This window comes from Lathamus discolor, chromosome 9 (assembly GCF_037157495.1).
Source record: "Lathamus discolor isolate bLatDis1 chromosome 9, bLatDis1.hap1, whole genome shotgun sequence".
Taxonomy (NCBI): domain Eukaryota; kingdom Metazoa; phylum Chordata; class Aves; order Psittaciformes; family Psittacidae; genus Lathamus; species Lathamus discolor.
In genome coordinates this window covers 6067601-6088376 of record NC_088892.1, presented here as the reverse complement: position 1 = coordinate 6088376, position 20776 = coordinate 6067601, and the positions used below count along the sequence as shown (strand labels likewise).

At 41.8% G+C, this 20776-nt stretch overlaps 1 protein-coding gene across 3 annotated transcripts in view; it reads left to right on the top strand.

The window, feature by feature from the left end:
* Positions 1–16877, top strand: part of CHRDL1 (chordin like 1) — a 38883-nt gene extending 22006 nt beyond the window's left edge. For 2 of the 3 annotated variants that reach the window (XM_065689995.1, XM_065689993.1), the window contains exons 5-12: positions 3088–3233; positions 4235–4328; positions 4888–4955; positions 6182–6356; positions 9653–9847; positions 11344–11511; positions 12626–12715; positions 13977–16877. In XM_065689995.1, coding sequence (XP_065546067.1) covers positions 3088–3233; positions 4235–4328; positions 4888–4955; positions 6182–6356; positions 9653–9847; positions 11344–11511; positions 12626–12715; positions 13977–14107 — 1067 coding nt within the window. In that variant the 3' untranslated portion in view covers positions 14108–16877. The remainder of the gene's footprint in view (positions 1–3087; positions 3234–4234; positions 4329–4887; positions 4956–6181; positions 6357–9652; positions 9848–11343; positions 11512–12625; positions 12716–13976) is intronic. The other variant, XM_065689994.1, reaches the window with a different exon arrangement.
* Positions 16878–20776: the final 3899 nt, after the last annotated feature.

The following is a 20776-nucleotide window of genomic DNA, read 5'->3' as shown; positions in this document are numbered from 1 at the left end:
TTGAGCAAAGGAGTATATTTGCAGTTCATTAATTGCATTCTAACATATCTTAACTAAGGCACAGGATAATGCATGCTGATAGCAATATTAATGCCAAGACTTTTGAAAGTTCCAACCTGGCACTTATTAAAACAATCCACAATGACTCTCATTTCACATTCTACAGGAGAATATGATATCAGGAGGGAGTCTGAGCTCCTCTAATTAGCCATGATTTAAAGAGCACTAGAAAAGAAACCAAGGCAAGGCCTAGTTGTAGCAAGTCAGTCACACACTGGCAAAGACAGAGAAACTGCACCAGACAGAAGTTATATTTAGACATACAACATAAACAGAGCTTCCTTGCAGCTTCCGACAGAAGCCGTGTTTGCAGAGGATCAGTCATGCTCTCCCATATGCTGTTTCTGATATATGAATGCATGTACTTTTTTGCAATAACTGTAATATGGTCTTGAGCTGAAAACTTCTTCTAAACCTTCTTTTATGAACCCAAATAGGCCCATTCATTTAATATACTAAAGGATAATCATATGCCCAGGTATGTGCAGCACAGGACCTCAACCATGGTCTTATTCCCTGTAATCAAAACTGACTTTTCTTAGAATTATTTAATAAAATAAGATTTCAAAATCATAATAGAATTTTATCCCATATTCCAAAGATAGGCAGATGTCCATGTGTTTTGGGCTGCATGTCGTGATTTAGCTGTTACAGGCCTAACTTCCATGATCGACTTAACAGAAATACAGATGAAAACACCTACTGCAACTTCCCACTGTCATTTTCCAAGCAATAAGAGTTTCACCATCCTCCTTCCCTTATTTAAAAGCCACAGTTAAAGGCATTTGGTGATTTCCTAATGAACTGAGTAATGTGGCATATACCAAGGTAAATCTGCAGTAAAATTTATTCTCTTCATCCAATGCTCTGAAGAGTCACAATGAATCATTCAGGTATTGGTCAGACCACAAGCCAAACATTGCTTTAGGACTGGCATCCCACATGGGCACAGCCATGTCCTGCAGAGGCTGCATGAACAGGGCCTCGCATCCAGACAAGAACCACTGTATTCTCCTTTCATTTACATTTCTTTCCAGTTTTGCTGCTCTTCCAGTTGCCCTAAGGGCAAGGAGGTAACTAAGGGTTTGGCAATCTCTCTTTCTGCTTCCAATGAGGTGACTCTGGGAAAGCCCAAGACACTATGGTGATATAAGCACAGTCCTGAGAAGTGCCTCTTTATTCATGTTTTCCAGTATTTGGGCCTGATGGGACAGTCACTGAACTTGTCACTCGAATCTTTTGCCGATGCCTGTCAAAGGATATATGTTGATGAGAGCACACACCTTGCCATCCAAGAATGTGTGTTACTAGCAAACCATACAACCAGTGCCACAAGCACTGCATTCTTATGCCAAGCACAGGTGGTGTCAAAGCTCTGTACTACTTGTAAGATTCTGGAAAGGTATCATTGATTGCATTAAATAATGATGTATTTAGTGTTTCCAAATACCATGACTTTCTCTTGAAGAGAAATGAAATGTCAGGCATGGATGCCTAAGTGGCTAAATTCTCCTGCAGAACATTCTTTGCTGACCCATAGACTCTCAAATACTGTAGCACATGTATGTTCCACAGCCAGATTTGACATTCAGAATATTACCAGTATTTGATGGACCCATGTAACTAAATATATGGTTTTATGGAAAACTAAATGTCAGTGTTTAATGCCAGTGCATGCCAGCAGAAAACTGCTCTTTCACTTGAGCTCCCAGCTGAAAAATGTGCATTCTGTGGTGGCACAGTTTCACACAAAATCTCCCCAGGTTTATCTGCTAGATAATGAAAGGGGCTACAGCAAAACTTGAGTTTTCAGGTCAGGTTTCTTTTACATGAAAACCTAAACCCACTGAATGAAATTTCAGCTGCATTCCTAGAAATCTGCAGTGATTCAGGCTCCAGAGAACAAACACTCCACTGTTACTTCCATGGAGCTCTTGTTCAAAATGTCTTTTCCCATGCTGAGATGCTAAATTCATGTGAATGTAAATGTGTAGTGCCAGATTCGCTGCCCAATAGGTGTCAAGCGACTTACATTTCATAGGTGAAGTATAATCCCTTTGCACACTTTGTCAACTGCTAATAGTTAAACAATCTAGGGGACATTTTAATACAAGGTATGGAAAGCTTTATGTCTTAGAAGAAAATTTAGCCCATGTGGTGCAGACCTTGATATGATCTTGAGTTGAAACAGGAGGTTTCAGGGTTGAATTGACACTGCCATCTTGTGCGCTTTGTCATATGCACTGAGTTCTGCAAACCAAATGCACTCATTTGCACATCTGACATTAAAATGCATGTCAGAGAACAAACAGCTTTTGGGTGGCTTTTGAAGTCTGCCTTTGACAGGTTTTGCCCATTTTGAAAACAACAGCAGCAATGAATTGTGAAGGCCACTAGGAACAAACCCTTGTGTACTCCATGGCTTTCTCTTGATGCAGTTTCCTCACCAGTACCATGCTCCTCCTCCCGAAGGTTTGATCCTGTGGATGGCATGGAATGATGTGTGTCCTACGGCATATCCTGCTAACCTGCAATTAAGTCTTCTACAGGCTACAACATTACAAATCATTAATAAAATGATACCAGTACTAAGAAGGGGAAAACAAGGACTGTGCTAGTGATAGTGGGATACTGTATACAGGACCTAATGCCCCCAACATCAAAGCATGAAAAAGCCATGTATAACAAGTGGGCACATAACTGCACCAATCTATCCTAATACCTAGTGCTACAGCAGGCAGAGCAAGAGAAAGTACAGCAGCACGAGACATGCTGGCTAAACAGTGCATTTGCAGCTGATCATCAGCATCCTAAGATAAACTGGGACAGTCGACTCAAAGTGTGAATTATTAACATGCAGCAAAACAGCAGCATGCGAATATCACTTACACTTTGTAGCATGACAAAACTTGTCCTTTCATAATAAAGAGAAATGAGGGAGAATGGAAGCTTTTCCTCCCCTCTATTTGTGATATTGCCTCTTGTCAAGGATATTTGCATGAAGTGTTCCTTTCCTGTTGCTTCCAGAAGACTCCCTGTTCTCAGTAAGCAGCAAAATCACCGGGAAATCCTGTGAATACAATGGCACCACCTACCATCATGGTGAAATGTTTGTGGCAGAGGGACTTTTCCAAAACAGGCAAGCAAACCAGTGTGCCCAGTGCAGCTGCTCAGTAAGTAACATGATTCAACAGAGCCCTGCTCTGTCTGTGCTTCATTTCTCCTTTCTAGAAGACATGACACTGAAATATAAGCAATACACAGCAAAGGCTGGGAGTTGAGAATTAATGCTGAAACTCATAGTGTTCAGAGCCAGTCTGCAGTACCTGGTAAATGCCAGGCTACCTCTTACTCGGACACTGCAGACAAAGCTTCCCTGTTGAGCATCTGCTCTAAGTGAGCCTACAGTGCAGAGGCAGCAGGTAAAATACTGCTACTTGGCATAGATAGAACATCTCACTTCAACCTGACTGGAAAATGCAGTGCTAAGCCAATACCTGAAACTGAATTCATCCGGACTGCACTGATAAGTAGAGCCCCACAGGCTGGGAGTGGACAGCTCTGTCAACTGGCACTGGGCCACAGAGGCGAGATGTCACCAGTTCAAATCCTGTATGTTTGAGCAGTAACCCAGGGACTCCTCAGAGCCAGTGTCTGAACCAAAACATCCCTTTCAACCCAGCCAGCTCTTCCGTATTAAGTATTGGCAACTCTGACCTCCTCTGATCAAATCACCATATTCTACATTAACTACAAATTTAATAGGCCAAGCATTGAAAAGACTTTACAACTTTTAGTTCATGCTGAGCTTTTCCTCACCTTCATTGGGAAGACACAGCTGAAGGAGAGCAGGGGGAAGAATTTACACTGGGTGATTTGGTACCAACCATGTCAGGTGCATTTTCTGCCTACAGTGACTGCAGTTGATCTCCCCACACACTTACACCTCTTCCATTTTCCTCTGCTTTTTTTAAAGAAAGGGATCTTCCTCTGTGTGACAACAAATTCTAACAAAGCTATTCAGACTTTTCATTGGGCTGATACTCTGCTTGTGCATACTAGAGTGGCATTTATGGAAACACACGTACTGGATTTAAGCACATCCCTAAAAAATGCATACACAGTACCAGGCAAATCAATGGCTCCTCTTTAAATTCTTGTGTTCTGCTGGCAGGAAGGAAATGTGTACTGTGGGTTGAAGACTTGTCCCAAATTAACTTGCTCGTTCCCAGTTTCCGTTCCGGAGTCCTGCTGTCCAGTTTGCAGAGGTAAGTTCAAGCATAAGCACAGAAGGACAGGCCCTGAATTTACTCCTTCCCCTGCCAGGGCCATGTCTGTGCACCAGCACTGGCCCTCAGGACACAATCTGCAAGTTTCCCATGTACTTACAATCCAAAGCGTGTTGGGAAATTAAACCACTGGGAAATGTCAGCAGGGGAACACTGCTACCGTTGTGTTACTAAATTGAAACAAGAGGAGTATGCACTGATGATAAAGCTGCATCCCCAGAACGAGGTTAATCAAGGCTCCAAAAAGGTCTCTCACCTTTGCCTGAGATGACATAGCAAATGGTTGCTGGAAGTCACCTTGCACACAGCGTCTTGTTAAGCCACGTAAATCCGATAGTAAATCTTCATCCTTAGTTTGGTGTTTGGGAAGAGATCTTCCTTTTGGTCTTTGCAGAATCCAATACAATGAAGTCAGACTAAAGACTGACACTTCTGCACCCTGATGCTACCTCCACTCTAAATTTACATTTTCCCCTGAGTATCTCCCAAGGTGTAGCTCAGTTACCGCCTAACTGCTCCTGCTCTGCTTCACGCACAGGAGACGGAGAATTATCATGGGAACATTCCGACGGGGATATCTTCCGGCAGCCGGCCAACAGGGAAGCTGTAAGTGTGACCTACAACTTAAAGACAGATTCTTGCTGTGCTTTGTGCATCAGTACATTGGGGAAAGAACAGAAAAGGATGGTAGCAGGTCTACTGCTTCATCCTGGGCTCTCTGAATCTAGCCCGAAATAGGTTTCTTGCACTTCGGCAAATCCCTTAAGAGACTCAGCCTTCAGGAATAATGCTGAATTATAAGCTCCCATGAGCTCCTGCAGGCTCTGGATTTTGTCTTTGTTGTATATGCTCTATAAAGAATAAACCTCTGCAGCATTTTGTTTGCTATGCAGGCATCACTTTTAAATCATAATTGCAAAAACTTACTTCCCAGTTGGCATTTACACATGTATGTATTTACTTTAGGTGCTTCATTGCCCTTGGGGCTAAGTGTATCCATTAACAACTTACTTCTCAAGAGATGATTTTTGTAACAGCATTTGGAGATAATATGAAGTGCTTTTAAGCATTAGGCGCATTACCTAAATACATGAACTAACAGGTCTTTGGACTAGTGAGAAGAATCATGCCTTGTAAAATAACTGCTGTAAAATACACTATTCTTTTATGCCCATGGGTATTTTGGAAAATAATTTTCTGAAAACAGCCATTGGTTTTGTTCTAGAAAACACACTGCACATTACTATTATTGCTCCTACTGTTCTTTGCAAATAAAACGAGACTTCCCGGTCTGTAAGACAGATCCTTGCTCAGTCTGTGCAAGCCTAACACTGGCCTTGCATCAGAGTTCAAAGCTGCAAGCAAACAGAGCTGGACAGCCACTCTGGATGTGCCCTGCCTCTGGAGACCCAGTAGAAAGTAATTGTGATGAGGAAAACTAGACAGGCTTACAATTCTTCTCATCTAATATCAGCATAGACATCACTAAGGTAGGCATCTAACTCTGAACATCATTTTTAACACATGGAATGAAATAGGACTCCTGGGTTGTGATTCATCTCCTCATGATACAGAGTTCCACAGCAGGTCAGGTTCTAAAACTGCCTCTCTGTCCATTGACTCAATTTAGGACTTCAGATGACCAACTTACATAAGACACTTACACTGACATATGCAGTCTGTGAGATAAGTTACAACTGCATATGTGTGAATGATGTTTGATGATAACAGCAACACTCGTTGTCTGTGTTAAGCTTCTAGTGCAGCCGCCTTCCCCATGATCATTGGAATAAGACATTTACTTTTCTGCTCTCTTTCTGCCTCTTAAACAGAGACACTCATATCATCGCTCCCACTACGACCTGTCACCCAGCTCTCCAAGGCAGGTAGTCAACATTCCACGCTTTCCCAATGCCAGGAGTAACCGTGGAGTCCTTCCGGATCCCCAACAAGCTTCAGGAACAATAGTACAAATCGTCATCAACAACAAGCACAAGCACGGACGAGGTAAAGACAGTTACTTTTTATGGTATTACTCTGGGTCAGGAATCAATCACCTGTAGCTCAGAAAGAGTTCTCAAAATAGACAGCAGGATATACAGTGGCAATTTGCACAGACGCAATGCAAATCAGGGAGGCAAAAAGCAGTAAGCTATTAAGGATATGAAATCAGCTCTTGACTGAGACCAGTTGTGCCTCCAGACAGCAGTGAGTTTCACTCTGTAAAGGCACCACACTTGTGTTGCTCTCTGAAATACCTCGTAGGATTGTGCAGTGGTTACCAGGGAAGTGAGTGCTTTCTGCCATAGAGGACACCACGATGCCTTGAGATTCATTAACTTGTTCACAAACTGACTTCCCAGTAGGAAGTTATTTGTCCTATTTTCTTTACACCATCTCTTATCTTGTAATTTTACTGGCTGTCAGCAGTGTATGTTTAATCTGGCCCATAAATCTCAGACCATAAAGTTCTGCCATAGAATCAAGAGGTTTTCTGCTTCCAAGGCTTAGCAAATTATTCTCAAGAAAGGCAGTTGCATGACTTTCCACCCATTAAGCTACTTGTCTGAGACAGTGGGATGCAAGGGGTGCTTTGCATCCTCCAAGACTAATACTAGAGGCAGAGTAGGCAATTAGCCTGTACTGGATGCCTGAGCTGTAAAGAGGCAAAATTAACCAAGATAATCAGTCTCACTCTAAGAATCCTTTAGTGCCTCCTGAGGAGACAATATAGGACATATTACATTATGGGGACAGCAGACCTTTGAGCCCATATGGCAAACCTCATCCAAACATGACTGAGCCATATTCCTGCTGCATTACAAGGACAAAAATAGAGGGAAAATGTCAATTCACCAGTTAGTGGGACAGGAGGTTTTGTACAATAAAAAGGGTGGGATGCTCAGTTCCCACAGTGGTGCCCCTCAGTGAACAGAGGTCTGCAGGAACAGGCCTAAGAAACCATAAGAGAAATAGCTGTAAAAACACATGTTCAGAAGAGTATCTGTCCACAAATACCAGTCAGCATGCACTGAGAAACTACCCACAAAGAGTTAAAGACCCTTGTATTAGGGCCAACTAATCTTTTAAGGTATTAACTAACAGAAGGAATGTTGGCCATAGGATCTTTATTATCCACCTGAACAAGCATGAAAAAACATTCAGATCATGCCAGTGTTTTACGCTGAGTCTAGGAGCAGGAATCTCTGTGCAGTGCAGTATCTTTGACATGTAATTCACACATGAAGACATCATCAAAGCAATTTCTAACTGATTTGTTTTGGCAAATAAAGAGCATACAGATGAACAGCATATTTCTGGGTGCCGTATACAGGAACTGCCACAACTTCAGACACTCACTGCCTGGAAAGTGCCTGAGAAATGCCCATGCTGGGAACAGAAATGCTGACCATGTATTTTCTTTTGTCCTTGTGCAATTAAGAAGTGTTTTATTAATTAATGCACATGCCCCTTGAGATGCATTTCAGTAAGTTAAACAATAAACACACAACGACTCTCCTGACAAGCCAGTACTGTGCAGTTATATGGATACAAAGTTATCATTCCAAACATGAAGAGCACTGAAGATAGGGCATCAGGGAACTAGAAGTTATTTGTCGTATTTTGGCTTCTACTGGAAGCTTCATCTGCCACCTCAGAGTAATCATTTAACTGTTCTGTGCTAAAGAAACCCTAAACCAGAGAGAACCCTAAACCAGAGAGAATACATATGGACACAATGTCAAAATCACCCTGTGAGGGTGAAATCATGAAACCTTTATGTCCGTAAAGGATCTGGAGAAGCTGGGGAAAAACTATCTACATCAGCAGAAAAATAATAATATAATATTCAAGCATGTAAGAGGCCTGCTGAGCAGCTGAGTACTTAACCAATTTTCTCAGTTATGTTTTTTCTTCCATGCTCTTAGTGTACAGATAACACTTTTGTTTTTATTTGAGAAACTAAACTGTTTCCTATCTCTAAAGAAAGACACGTCTTAAGAAAGAGTTAAAAAGTAGCAAATTATAAGCCAAATGATAGCATAACCCCATGAAAGACAATATATTGCAAAAAATACTCCCCATAAATCTCAGTAACTCACTAAAGTTTAAGCCAGTTGGTCACATCTGTTACCAGTTAGATGTAAATTTCAGATTACAGATAAAAATTAAATTGCTTTTGAAAGTTACAGGCAAAATAGGAACATATTTTACAAATAAAAGCATTAATAGAAATGATGGCATATTAGAAGAATTGGAAATATTTACAATATATCCCAGCTTCATTTCAGTTGCTTTCAGAAATGAGGCAGTGCCCTTTCTTTCACCTTGTTAGGATTAGTTTGCATTTTTCTTTGTGTTTATAAAATATTGAAAAAGAAACAAGTAAGGTTTATAGGACAAATGCAAACATGGTGTAAAGTGATATAATTCCCATTAACTGCCGGGTGACCCAAACTGGCTTCCACCAAGCATGGATTTTTCCACTCTCCTGGTGTCAGCTGTATTTCTCTGTCTCTCAAGGGCACTGATGAATAAATATTCTGAGGTGCTTACATGCTATTGGGATGAAATTTCAGTACCATATAAATCCTTTCATGTTAGTGTCTTCTTGTGATTCTAAAAGCAAAATCTCTATATACCTATAGACACATATATTTCCATAAAGGATATAACTTTATTTTGCAACATTCCCTTACTGTGGTCTGTGTGTTGTGTGGCAGGAGCTCTCGTGCAAAAGCAATGAAGGGTTGTTTTAACTCATCCTGCTGACAGCATGGCTCTCACTACAGAAGCTGTGTTGAGTTAACGGCTTGAAAAGCTGTACAGGTGATTCAGTATCAAATGTCATGATCCTGTCATCTGCAGATTCAATTATAGAAGCCAGAACCAATGTGGCAGGCTGTGTCCTGTGTGGTGACTGAGACTGGGAGGGGAAAGAGGAGTGAGTTTTGTAAGCAGGTTAATGATGCACAACTGAAATGTGTGCATTGGAGAGGAGCTACTCAAATACTTGATTCAGCCACCTTCACTGTTCTCAAAATGGTGATGAACACTAGTGTCAGCAGAGATGGAATCAAGGCAAAACTGCTCAGAAAAGGGTGATGATAGGCCCAGACTCATTTAAAGCAGCAAAACTCAAAGTCAGCAACCAGAGAAATGGGCAAGAGACACTAACAAATGAGGTATAGAGACACTGCTTTAAACAAACGTGAATGAATCAAATGAATATTCATAGAGACATAGCCAAGGAATGTACCTTTTCCAGTTGTACTTTTTTTTCCTTTTTTCTTCTTTTGTAGTGTGTGTTTCAAATGGCAAAACATATTCACATGGTGAATCTTGGCATCCTAATCTCCGAGCCTTCGGAATCGTAGAGTGTGTGTTGTGCACCTGCAACATCACCAAACAAGAATGTAAGAAAATTCACTGTCCAGAACAATATCCCTGCAAATACCCTCAGAAAGTAGAAGGAAAATGCTGTAAAGTCTGTCCAGGTAAAACAAAGTTGATCACAGACCACCTTTTTGCCGTGCATGTTAAGGGGCTTGGCTCAAGCCTTCTGGTCACAATAAGATCTGATGCAAACAGCAATAGCAGTGCCCACTGTTCTCATGTGTGTGCAAAGGTTTCAATGTGAGACAGGCAGAGCTGCTGCTCCTCAAATGGGGGGCTTGCTGCTGAAGGCACATTTGCCCTGATCAGTCCCTGCCTTTCTCTCCACTGGTAGCACAACTCCCTGACTCCCATTTCTGAAGAGACTATTACAGAGAGGTACACAGAAAGTTCATTATTGTCAAAAGACTCTCCCATCCTTCCCCACTGCAGTGCTCAAGGAACCTTCACATCATTTTCTCTATCTTATAAATCTGCATGGGGATCATTATCCTTTCTGCTTGTTAAAATGTACCAGAAGGATTCAAAACTCCCAATTAGAAATAGGTTGCCATCAGTTACATAACTTAATCCTTAAAATAAATACTAACTTATGATAGATTTAGCATTGTTTCTATGCTGCGCTAATGACTGAACTTATGTAGACATTACTTACTAAAATCAGTGCTTACAACTTGTGAAAAATCTGCTAATATAAACCTGCTGATGGTCTACCAGCCGCATTCCATATGACACAAGCGGTAAAGGAGTGTCCAGTTCCCTTTGGTGCCTTTAAACTTTTCTCATTTGTATGGCCCATTTCTATGTTTGTTTGGTGATACACTGGATGGAGATGCTTTGAGGAAGTGAGTTGTTCTGTCATGTATAGAAATCCCTCAGAGAATGCACACTTCCCATTTTCTTTGCTAACTGGGGAAGAGCACAATGCAGCGGCAGTAGGCAGGCAGGAGATGTGTATCTAGATCTTTTGGATATTTGTGAATCGCAGCTTTTATTTGGCTTATTTGCTATGAGAATGGTCAGCAAAACCTGGCTTTAATAGAAAATTTAACAGCAAAAACAAAGTTACTGTCTTTTTCTTTGCGATTCTACGTGCTGTTTTTTAAGAAAGCTGAACCTCTTCTGTCTGCTCTGTGCTGAGACGTTTTCATTGTCAGGTTTTCCCACAAACTGCAGTCCGAGTGTCTGAGTTGCATCATTTCTCTTACATTCCTGTCCAACTCCCAGTTACCAACAGAACAATTACAATTTCTCCTTATGCTCTACAACTTTACCAGGTGAGCAGGAGATAATGTGCACTGTGGCTAGCACAAGCTTGCACTGGCCAAGCAGAAAGCAAACCACATAGGTTCTACCTGCCCTCTTCCTCAGCAAAACATTAATGCGGGTCTCTTCACCAGTTTTCATTTAGTTATTCTATTGCCTCTGAGACTTCCGCCATTATTTCAAATATGCTTGAAAAGTGGACAACAGGTCCAAAAATTGTGAGGAGTCTCACAGACCACATGGTTTTACACAGCTCAGTTCCTGTTTGTCAAGGAAGTTCTGGAGGACTTGATTACAACTGAATTATGTGTTTGGGGCTTTTTTTAAACAGAAGAAGTACCAAGTCAAACCTTTGACAACAAAGATTACTTCTGTGGGAAGGAGACATTTCCCGTCTATGAATCCGTTTTCACAGAGGAAGGAGAAACCATCAGAAAAATTGCAGTAGAAACTGAAAAGCCACCTCAAATAGAAATACATGTGTGGACAATTAGAAAAGGTGAGCTAAGCAAGTTCTTTCTTTAAAGAGTGTCTCATCCTCCATTAATTTCCCAGGACAAGTTGAAGCATCCTTAGACTGTTCTGGCTATTCAGGATATTGTGGTTACAGCCACTTCCAACATCATCAAGTTCTGCTGTACAAAACCCATTAATAACACACAAAGCTCTAGTTGTGCAGACTCCTACCCTTCACTGGGAGCAAAAGCACAGTGACAAACAGGTTGTCAAAAATACCCTGTGTAATTTATTGCAGAGAAATTGATAGCAGGGTTTAAACCATGTACCAAGAGGTTCTTATTTAGGATGGACCAAAAAGCTTTTCATCAAAATCAGTCTGCCTTATCTGATGCCTTAGTGATGGTCTAGAATATGGACAAAACCTGTATAAGGATGGGAGCAGCATCTTTTACTAGACTATCTGGTAATTAAAACAAAACAGAAAAGCATTCAGAAGTCCAAATTCTGCAAATCCTGAACTTCTGGTACAATAAAAATTCTCTTCTGCCTCCTGAAGAGCCACTCTACTTAATCTACTTAAAGCAAAAAGCATGTGATCCTCACAGGAAACCCTCGTATAGACATTTATATGGAAACAATACATCTCTAGAATGTACTTTAAAGCATAAAGCCAAGCCCAAAGTGTGAGCTGAAAAGAAGTCAGATGATCAGATGGTTAAGAACTACTGCGTGTTCTAGACGCCACAAAGCCTCGTGATGATTTGACAATGATGTTGCCTGCTAGCTCATGACAGGCAAAATGGTATCTGACCGCAAAATGATGCTGGTTTTCTCCAAGATGCTGGGATTTTGGCTTCTGCTGTAATCTTACATTTACTCATAATAAGGAGGGGTTCAGCTGTGTTGGAAAAGAATTGGCTAATTCTCACACCCCTCACAAACTCTCTGCAATCATAAATCCACAGCACGATTTACAGGGGAGTAGCAAAAAACCAAGAGGGTGGCAAACAGAATAAAGAATAGGCTGAAAATCCATGTAATTGGTAAGGATTATTTCTCGGGGCGGCTCAACATGGCAGTAATTCTACAACAACCCAGGTTTAGAAAAACAGGCGCACTTCCAGTAACATGCACTTCTCCTGTCTTTGCTGAAGGCATTCTGCGTCACTTCTATGTTGAAAAAGTGTCCAAGAGAGAGTTTGAAGAACTTCCTTACTTCAAGCAGATAACAAGGACAACCCCTAGTAAGTAAAATTCTGACCTCTTCGGGTTTCTATTCTCCATATAAACATAGCCTTGAAAAACATTCTTTTACTCAACACAAACAGATGTACCAAATTTTCCTCCAGAACATGGCTCCAATATTTATAAGTTTAGATTTAAATAATGAAAATACATCAATTTAACATACAGATATATACAGCAGTAGTTCATGTTCATGCTGTCTTAGTCTCCAGTATTTTGTTAAAATATAAATAAGCTGGTTTCTGCCCATAATGCCACATGGCTGAAATACAACTGACATCAGCACAGCAGCACAATTTGGATTTAAGTAACAATTCAAGTTACCCCAACTTTTTTACAAAGTCATTTAGGAGATCAGTTGATGAAGAAAATCAGAGATGTTTTCAAGAGTTCTCCAATATACATGTATGTTGTGTTTGAAGCAAGCCTGTCCTACGTTCTTAACAGTATCTTCATTCTTAAAATCTGTTTATTGAAAGGACGTGTACTGCTTTTGTCACTCTTGATTCAATTTCTTTTTTGTATTTTATCCAACTTGGGATATGACACCTAATTTGATAGCTGAATGAAGGCAGAGGCATTTTTAGTTCCCAGTGCTTTTGCATCACAAGTTGTCATTTTTGCCGAGGTCTCTAATTGGGTAAAGAAGTCTTCTTCCCAGGAATCATATACTCTTGATAATACAGGCTTAGTGAGAAGCAGACCCCTTTTCATGTAAAAAGTCTCCTAATTTTTGCTGTCAGCCTTCCATAAGCTTGTCATTGTTGTCTATACCACAGTATTGTAGTTACCAGGACAACGGGCATTCCTATTCACATTAGAAAAAAGTGTACAGAAATATGAATATCCAGCAAACACACTCTGCATTACACACAGGCAGGCAGAGTTCACACAGCGCATGAAACACTTGGACTTGTTGCTTCCCAACTTTCAAATATTTGGTTTATCTTCAGAGTTAAATCCTCACATCACTCTATCATAAAGCAGAGTATCCAACATCCTAAATAGTTGAATAAATAGATCAACTTAAGGTACTACTTAATTAAAGAAAGGAATAATATTCTGGTCTTTGTTTATTATTTTTAACAAAGTTATTTTGCATGGAATATTGTAAGATACTTTTAATATTTTCCATGGGAGGACTGGACATTCTCTCTTTGACCATTGTGAATCAGTTGGTCTGGAGAGTGCTTGTAAATGTCTTCGAAGATCCCCGTGCCCTTTTCTAAGTATCTGTCTCCTTTGTGTTTTTCTTTTCAGGCCAGTGGAAAATATTTAGCGAGGGAGAAGCTCAGATCAGCCAAATGTGTGAAAGCAGAGTGTGCAGGACTGAGCTCGAGGATCTGGTAAAGGTTTTGTACCTTGAGAAGTCTGAAAAGGGTCACTGTTAAGGGAGACAGCACTGGAGAGAAAAACACAAGAAAACTTATGAAAACTCGGGATCTGCAGCTGGACTGCAGGCTTATTTTGCTTAAGTCAACAGTTGCCCTAAAAACCAAAACTATAATGCAGTAATTATTCACATCATGCACAGCAAATTTGCTGCTTTATGTGTAGTGGTCTGTGTCAACCGTTTAAATATCTCCTCCAAAAGACTAGGAGGCTCTGTGTTACTGGTGGGGGAAGGAGAAAGAGAGACTGTACTCTCCCAGAGTTGCGTTTCTTTACAAGTTAAAAAGAGAAAACAGAACATTTTTATTATTATTATTATTTGGCAACTTATTCAAACTAATGAAAAGAAAGACACCTAATAAATGTGCAGGAGCTATGGAGAGCAGTATTGCCTGTGCTGAATTTATACCATTTCTGGTGTTGAAATGACTCATGGATTATTTTAGTAGTGGAGGAAAAATACAAGTGATACAATACTTGCGTTGGAGACATAAAAAAACAGATTTAAACTAACAAATTCCTAAGCAGCCTGCCTTTGGGATGATGTCTTGTAGTTGAGCAAACTGAGTCCATAAACTGAACAGCAGGTGTTAGTGGCAATCGCTGTATTTTTGTAGCAATTTGAGCAAATGTTCACTTTTAAGTGGTTTTCACTGTTTCCTCCACCCACTTCTCTATAAAAATGTGAAGTGTCAGCTCCCTATCACAGCCCTAACAACTTCATTCTTCTGGGCCCTATTAACACACGGGCTTGGCTGATAAACTGCCTTCTGAAGTGACATGGCAGAAGGTGGCGAAGTACTTGAAGTACTTTCAAAACACCTAGCAGGTTAAACCTCCCAGTTAATAACTCCTTAATAGTTACCACAGTGCTTAATTTATTGGTTCTGAGCTGCTACAAACCGCATCTTCTGCATTTTCCCGAGGGTGACCTCTCTTCTCACACGCTTCAAGGACAGCTTTTTCCCATGACAAAGACCAAACAGCAGCCCTTCGGAACACAGCAGCTCTGGGGAGACTTACCTTTGTGAAAAACAAATCTGAGAGGTCCTGTTTGATGTAGCGTAGCATGTCCGCAGTGCGCGTAAGAAAGGTGCCTCTCATCTGCACTGCCTTGTGTCTGCCATGCTGGATTAAACCCTGAGAAGCAAGTGAGCCTGCGTGCTTGTGCTCCCATTTTCTACCCCACAGGCAGAGGGAATACTGCAGCTCAAACACACTCTAGGAAACAAAGCTTTATGGAAACGGTCTGACCCGGGGCCTGGGTCTTCACAGGGAATGGAATCAACAGTGACGGCAAGGATTTTGAGGTTTGTCACCCTGCCAGTGCCAGCACGCCAGGGTGTACCCACATCCAAAGGGATGACGGTGTGGGAGAGCCCCTTTCAGGCACAGCTTCCCCATCCTGAGGGGATCCCTGTCTCAAGCAGCAAAGCCCAGCAACCTCCCTCTGCAGTGCGGGCCTGCAGCTAGCGCAGGGCTTCCCAACAAGGAGCAGGTGAGGAGAACGGACATGAAGGGAAAGGGAAAGCTGAAGGGAATTAGGAGAACATGTATGTGGTGATCTGGGTTCCTTAGCGATCCTGCCTGTATGTAACCACCCCGATGTCCCTAGGCCGGGACACAGCAGGTGATATTTAGGAATATTTTCCTCCCTGCCAAGCACTCAACGTAACAAGAACACTGCAGAACAGGAAAACACTAAAAAGGAGCTCCCCCAGCACATGCATGGATTGCAAGAACGGAACAGTCTCACCTGGTATGAGTGTGAGCCATGGGAGTCTCTTGCCGGGCTGCAGGGAGAACCCTCACGGTGCCTCCATGGCCACCGGGGACTCTGAGCTCCCTCTTCGTGCCCAGCCTCGGTGCCCCGGGGCTGTTCCTCACACTGTCCCCTCACTGCCCAGCAGCGCTCTGCCCTTCCCTAAATCCACCTTCCGGCGGCTCCTCCAGCCCCGCTATGGGGCGGCTGGAACCGGCTGGCTCCGGTCCGGGGCAGCCCCTCAGCGGGGCACCCGCCATTCCCAGTCCTGGATCCCTGTGTTAAAAGGAGAGCTAAGTAAACTGCCCTTCCACGGGACCCCACGGAGCCTCTGCCTCCATAGACCCTGTCCTGCTGTTTGAAAGGGGGGCAGTGAATCCTAACTGAGGTCCTGGGACCTCGCAGTGCCAGAGGTTGCTGCAGTGTAACTGCTTGGCATCGGCAGCACCGACTGCACGTGGCATCTACATGGGTTGAAACGTGCAGCAGAAGTGCAAAATTTCATTATAAATCATCTAATAAGTCATGAATGAACCTGATCGTTCCGTGGGGAAGGCATTGTGAGGGAGAGGTCCTAAGGAACTGTAGCAATGAGGTGGGAAGGCCAGCAGCTGGTTTCTCGCCTCAAGGGCACTGTCTGGAGCAGTAGGTGGTGAAACAAACCCTAAGTGGGAATGTACAGTGTTCGTATTTTCTTTCTTTTAAGAAGAAGGCAACCTGCTGTGTGTATGTGCCACAGGACAGGCGGAATCCAGGTTGTGTATTTATTTTATAATAAACATTCATTTAAGAAAAGCAGAAAAAAAACCCAAACCCATAAGCATCATTTAGTAAAATGCAGTGTTGCATTTTTCCAGTTTCTGGTCACTTAATACAACAAAATACACAGTGTCATGTTTTTCATTCTCTTCATGGGATGTATGTCTGTTACAGTACTTATTTATGTACTTGTTGCATCACGTTGGCCTGGTTTGATAAATTAATAAACCCTGAAGTTGATAATAAAAGGAGATGGTTTGTGTATGATGCTGTTTGGTTGAGGTACTTGGTTTCAGTTCCCTGTTTGCAGCCCCACTGCTGCCACCTCAGGGAAAGCCTGAACCCACGTGCCTGGCTGGGTTCAGGTCTTGTGCTACCAGGTCCTGAGCTATGAAGACTCAGATTCAACACTCTGGACGGCTGGACAGGGTGCCAAGTAAGGCTTCAGCACTCACCAGCATCCTTCACACTTCCGGTGTGACCTGAACCCATGGACTTCAGCAGTGCACCTAAGACGCCAGTTCATCAAACCCCAAAGAGATGTTTGTAGGTGATGAGCAGTTCTGACTTACTGCCACCTGCAAGCAGGCCTGAGGAGCTCCACAGAGTGCTCACATGGGAGTCCCAGCAGAACTGGGTGGCCCTCCACAGCCAAATTTGGTTCAGTGAATTAAAGCACTGCAGTATGTTGCAGTGTTTCATCCATGGGGGGGGGAACATTGCTCCCATCTCAGTCAGTTTCAGACCATGACAGTAAAAACTGTCTGTAACTCAGCAGGGTCCACCCTGAGCCCTCACTGTTCACCATGTCTGACAATCAGACACCTAAAGCTTGCTGCAGCACAGCTGTGTCCCCTGTGCTGCCGTAGTTCATTCTTTCGGGTCTTCTCTCAGGAACCAGCTTTGACACTCACTTGATCTAAACTGAAATCTACAGAAATTATCACAATCTGGGTAACTCAGACAGACAAATCAGAAGGATGAGCAGGATGCTCAACTATCATCTTATTTAAATTGTTTAATCTCAAGAACCACTTGTTTAGTAGGGCAGCAATAGGATGTTGGGGAGGCAGCACAGGACCTGCAGTAGGGAGATTTTCTGCTCAGACTTATTTGACCTTTGGCAAATAGCCAGTTTAATTCAGCTTTTACCTACCCAGGATGATGAATTTTGAAAATCAAAGCACTGACATCTCTATATGGAAACCAACTAAAGAAGAAATTGAGCATTGACAACTGAGAGTGCAGGATATACATACTCTGGGCAATACATACTCTGAAGCTCAAAGTAAGTGGGAAAATGATGATGGAATTAATCTGTGCTAATGACTAAAAAGAGATGGTCTTTAGAACCATAAGAGTGTAAAGCATTAACTCACACACAGCTAGCAGTGTAACGAAACGGGAGAGTATCAGCCTTGGGAAAGATGATTGTTCAAAGTGGTTCCACAGTAAATCACTCTGAATCTATAAGTACATCAAATGTGAAATTCAAGATGTCTCTGGAAATTCTTCATTACATCAGCTTTCTGTTATTTCATCACAACCTGCATGTTTGTCTTAGCCACCTTTTTATTTTAGCAAGACATCTGTTACAAAAATCCCTTCCACGGGGACATACCCTAGGCATGCAAACCTGCTCTGCTCTGCTCTCCTCCTGCAAGAGCCCCCTTCTCCAAGCCAAACAATACGAGGAACATTAGACTTCCTAGTAGGTGCAGACTGAAAGTCACAAACAGTCAGGGTTGCACAGCCACATCCCCGATGAATGTATTCTCTTGATTTCATAACATCCGAATGCTTTTTAGCAGCACATTAAATCTTGTTTCTCACTTCACTCGTATTCCCCTCTCAAGTAACACAGATCTTCTCTGCCTCCATAAGACTCCACAGGCCAGGAGGGGCTGGATACTCAGAGGAGAGCCCTATTCACTGCTGAATAGAGCTCCTATTTTCTGCTGAAATGACTTTTAAATATACCTACACAACTACAAAAGGAGAATGCGTCAGCCTGACACGCTCCTCTTCATACACTCTCCATTTAAAAAAAAAAGGTCAAACCATTTCACAATTTGGATGATGAATACATACAAAATAATTGATAGCACATGAAGTATTTGCGTAATATTGGTGTGCTCTAGTGCCTATTGTGTTATCCATCGAAGATAAAAGCCAAGATTTTTGAGATTTATTGTGGGAGGGGTGAAAATTGACAAAGTTAATCCTCATCTCCATTTATTGCCTTTGTTTGGGGTTTGAAAAATGTCTTCATCTTCTGATCTGAGGTTTTGGACTGTTTTACTTCTTGGGTAAAGTATGTCTGCAACTACATGAGTATATGAGTATGAACCCACAACCCTGCCCTTCTCACATAACACCAACCCAACTGTGAGCAAGAATGCAAAGCATCCAAAGCAAAAACAAATAATTGATTTTAACCCAGCAAAACAGTTTTTAATGCAGTCACACTGGATGACAGTTCAGTGCATCCAGAAAAGACAGCGAGCCCGATTTCATTACAACTCAAAGTAAAAACTCCCCATCTGTCCTCACATGACCTCAGCTCAAAAGGCAGAGATAGGACATCACATTAAGCCTGAAGTGTAGCTAACTGCTGGCTGATCTCTCCACCAAGGTCAGTTCTATCTCCTACAGATTTACCTCTGTTTCTATCTTCTTTATTGGCTTGTTTCAGGATCACAGCACCACAAAATCAGGTGTCTGAATAATAAATTAAAACTGAAGTAAATTCCTACCGAATTAAATGGCAAAACTCCCAATCCCTTAAATAGGCCCCTGAAGAACTCGTACTGGCACATACTACTGGAATTAAACACATTTTAGTGTGCCCTAGTGTTTAGTGTGTTCTAAAGGTACACTTTATACTTTTCACAGACAGACTCCCAGCTACTTCATGTTCTTTAGCCAGCACCGTTACTCCAGCCTGTTCTTCCCCAGCTCTGTTCTCCCCTCTGCCAACAGCTAGGATGGGACAATGAATCTGAGTCCTAATTTTAGAGGCATAAATAGGAGTAAAATGATGCTTAAGGTTTACCCACTGGGATATTTTTGTTCCACATCTCTAAATAAGAACATTCAGACTTCCCCTGTTAAAACACCTAGCTTGAAATTAATATGGTATTTATTTTCATTCCATGTGCTCCAGTGTTGCGCAGCATGGCCAGGTTGTGTGCTGGTAAATTGTGCTGTTTGAGGTAGCTGCAGCTCAACAGACTGAAAAGTTACTATATAAACTTTTTGTAGTCTACTCAGGGTGGAATGGGAAATGTAGAAGCATCAAACAAGACAAGTGAGCTCTTGGGCCAGTTCTTCCATAAATTAATTGAAAAGACATTATGTAGGAGTATTTATAGTTGTGGCTGCATAACTATCTCATAAACTAACAGAGAGCAGTCACCAACTAATCAATCTTCACAAACTTCTTCCTAGAAATAGGAAGATTTGATTATAAATACGGTTATTTAGTTAGCAAATATTACTCGTAGAGACGCATGTACAGCTCCAACTGATATGTTCCAGAAAGCTGTGTTTTGCTGAGATCATGTTTTCAATTCTGCACTATTAGAAAATATTTTCTTGCTTGGAATGCCATATTCTATATTCACACAAGCAAAGACTCATGAACTCTTTGGGTTTAGATCTAGCCAGACAGTGGCATTCTTTCAAGAACAGTCCAGTGATAGCATTGAAAACTTTAGAGGATGTTTACAATCAGAACTGATTACCCACAAAGTTTAACTTTGCCATTTATATTAATGCAAACCACTTGTAAAATCATGCAACCAAATCCTACCGGTAGCACTTCTCACTCCCTTCACGCTATGTAACTTACTATAACCAAGTCTAATAAAAAAAAAAAAGGAAAAAAAGAAAAGTTATTTTGAGCTTCAGCAAATGTGCTAAATTTCTGGAAATAAAACCCCTGCTGCTCTTTTGTGTGAAGGGCTCAGTTTATAAATCACGGATTGTTTTCACAAGTGAGAGGGAAAAATGGCAGGGGTTTTATGAATTCAGAGAACACTCAGCCTGGATTCTCTGTGATTTTGCAATCGTAAGTAACTGAAAGATCCAATTGATAATAACGGTCAAAGCCTACAGAGACTGAAGTACTGACAACAGCTTTTCC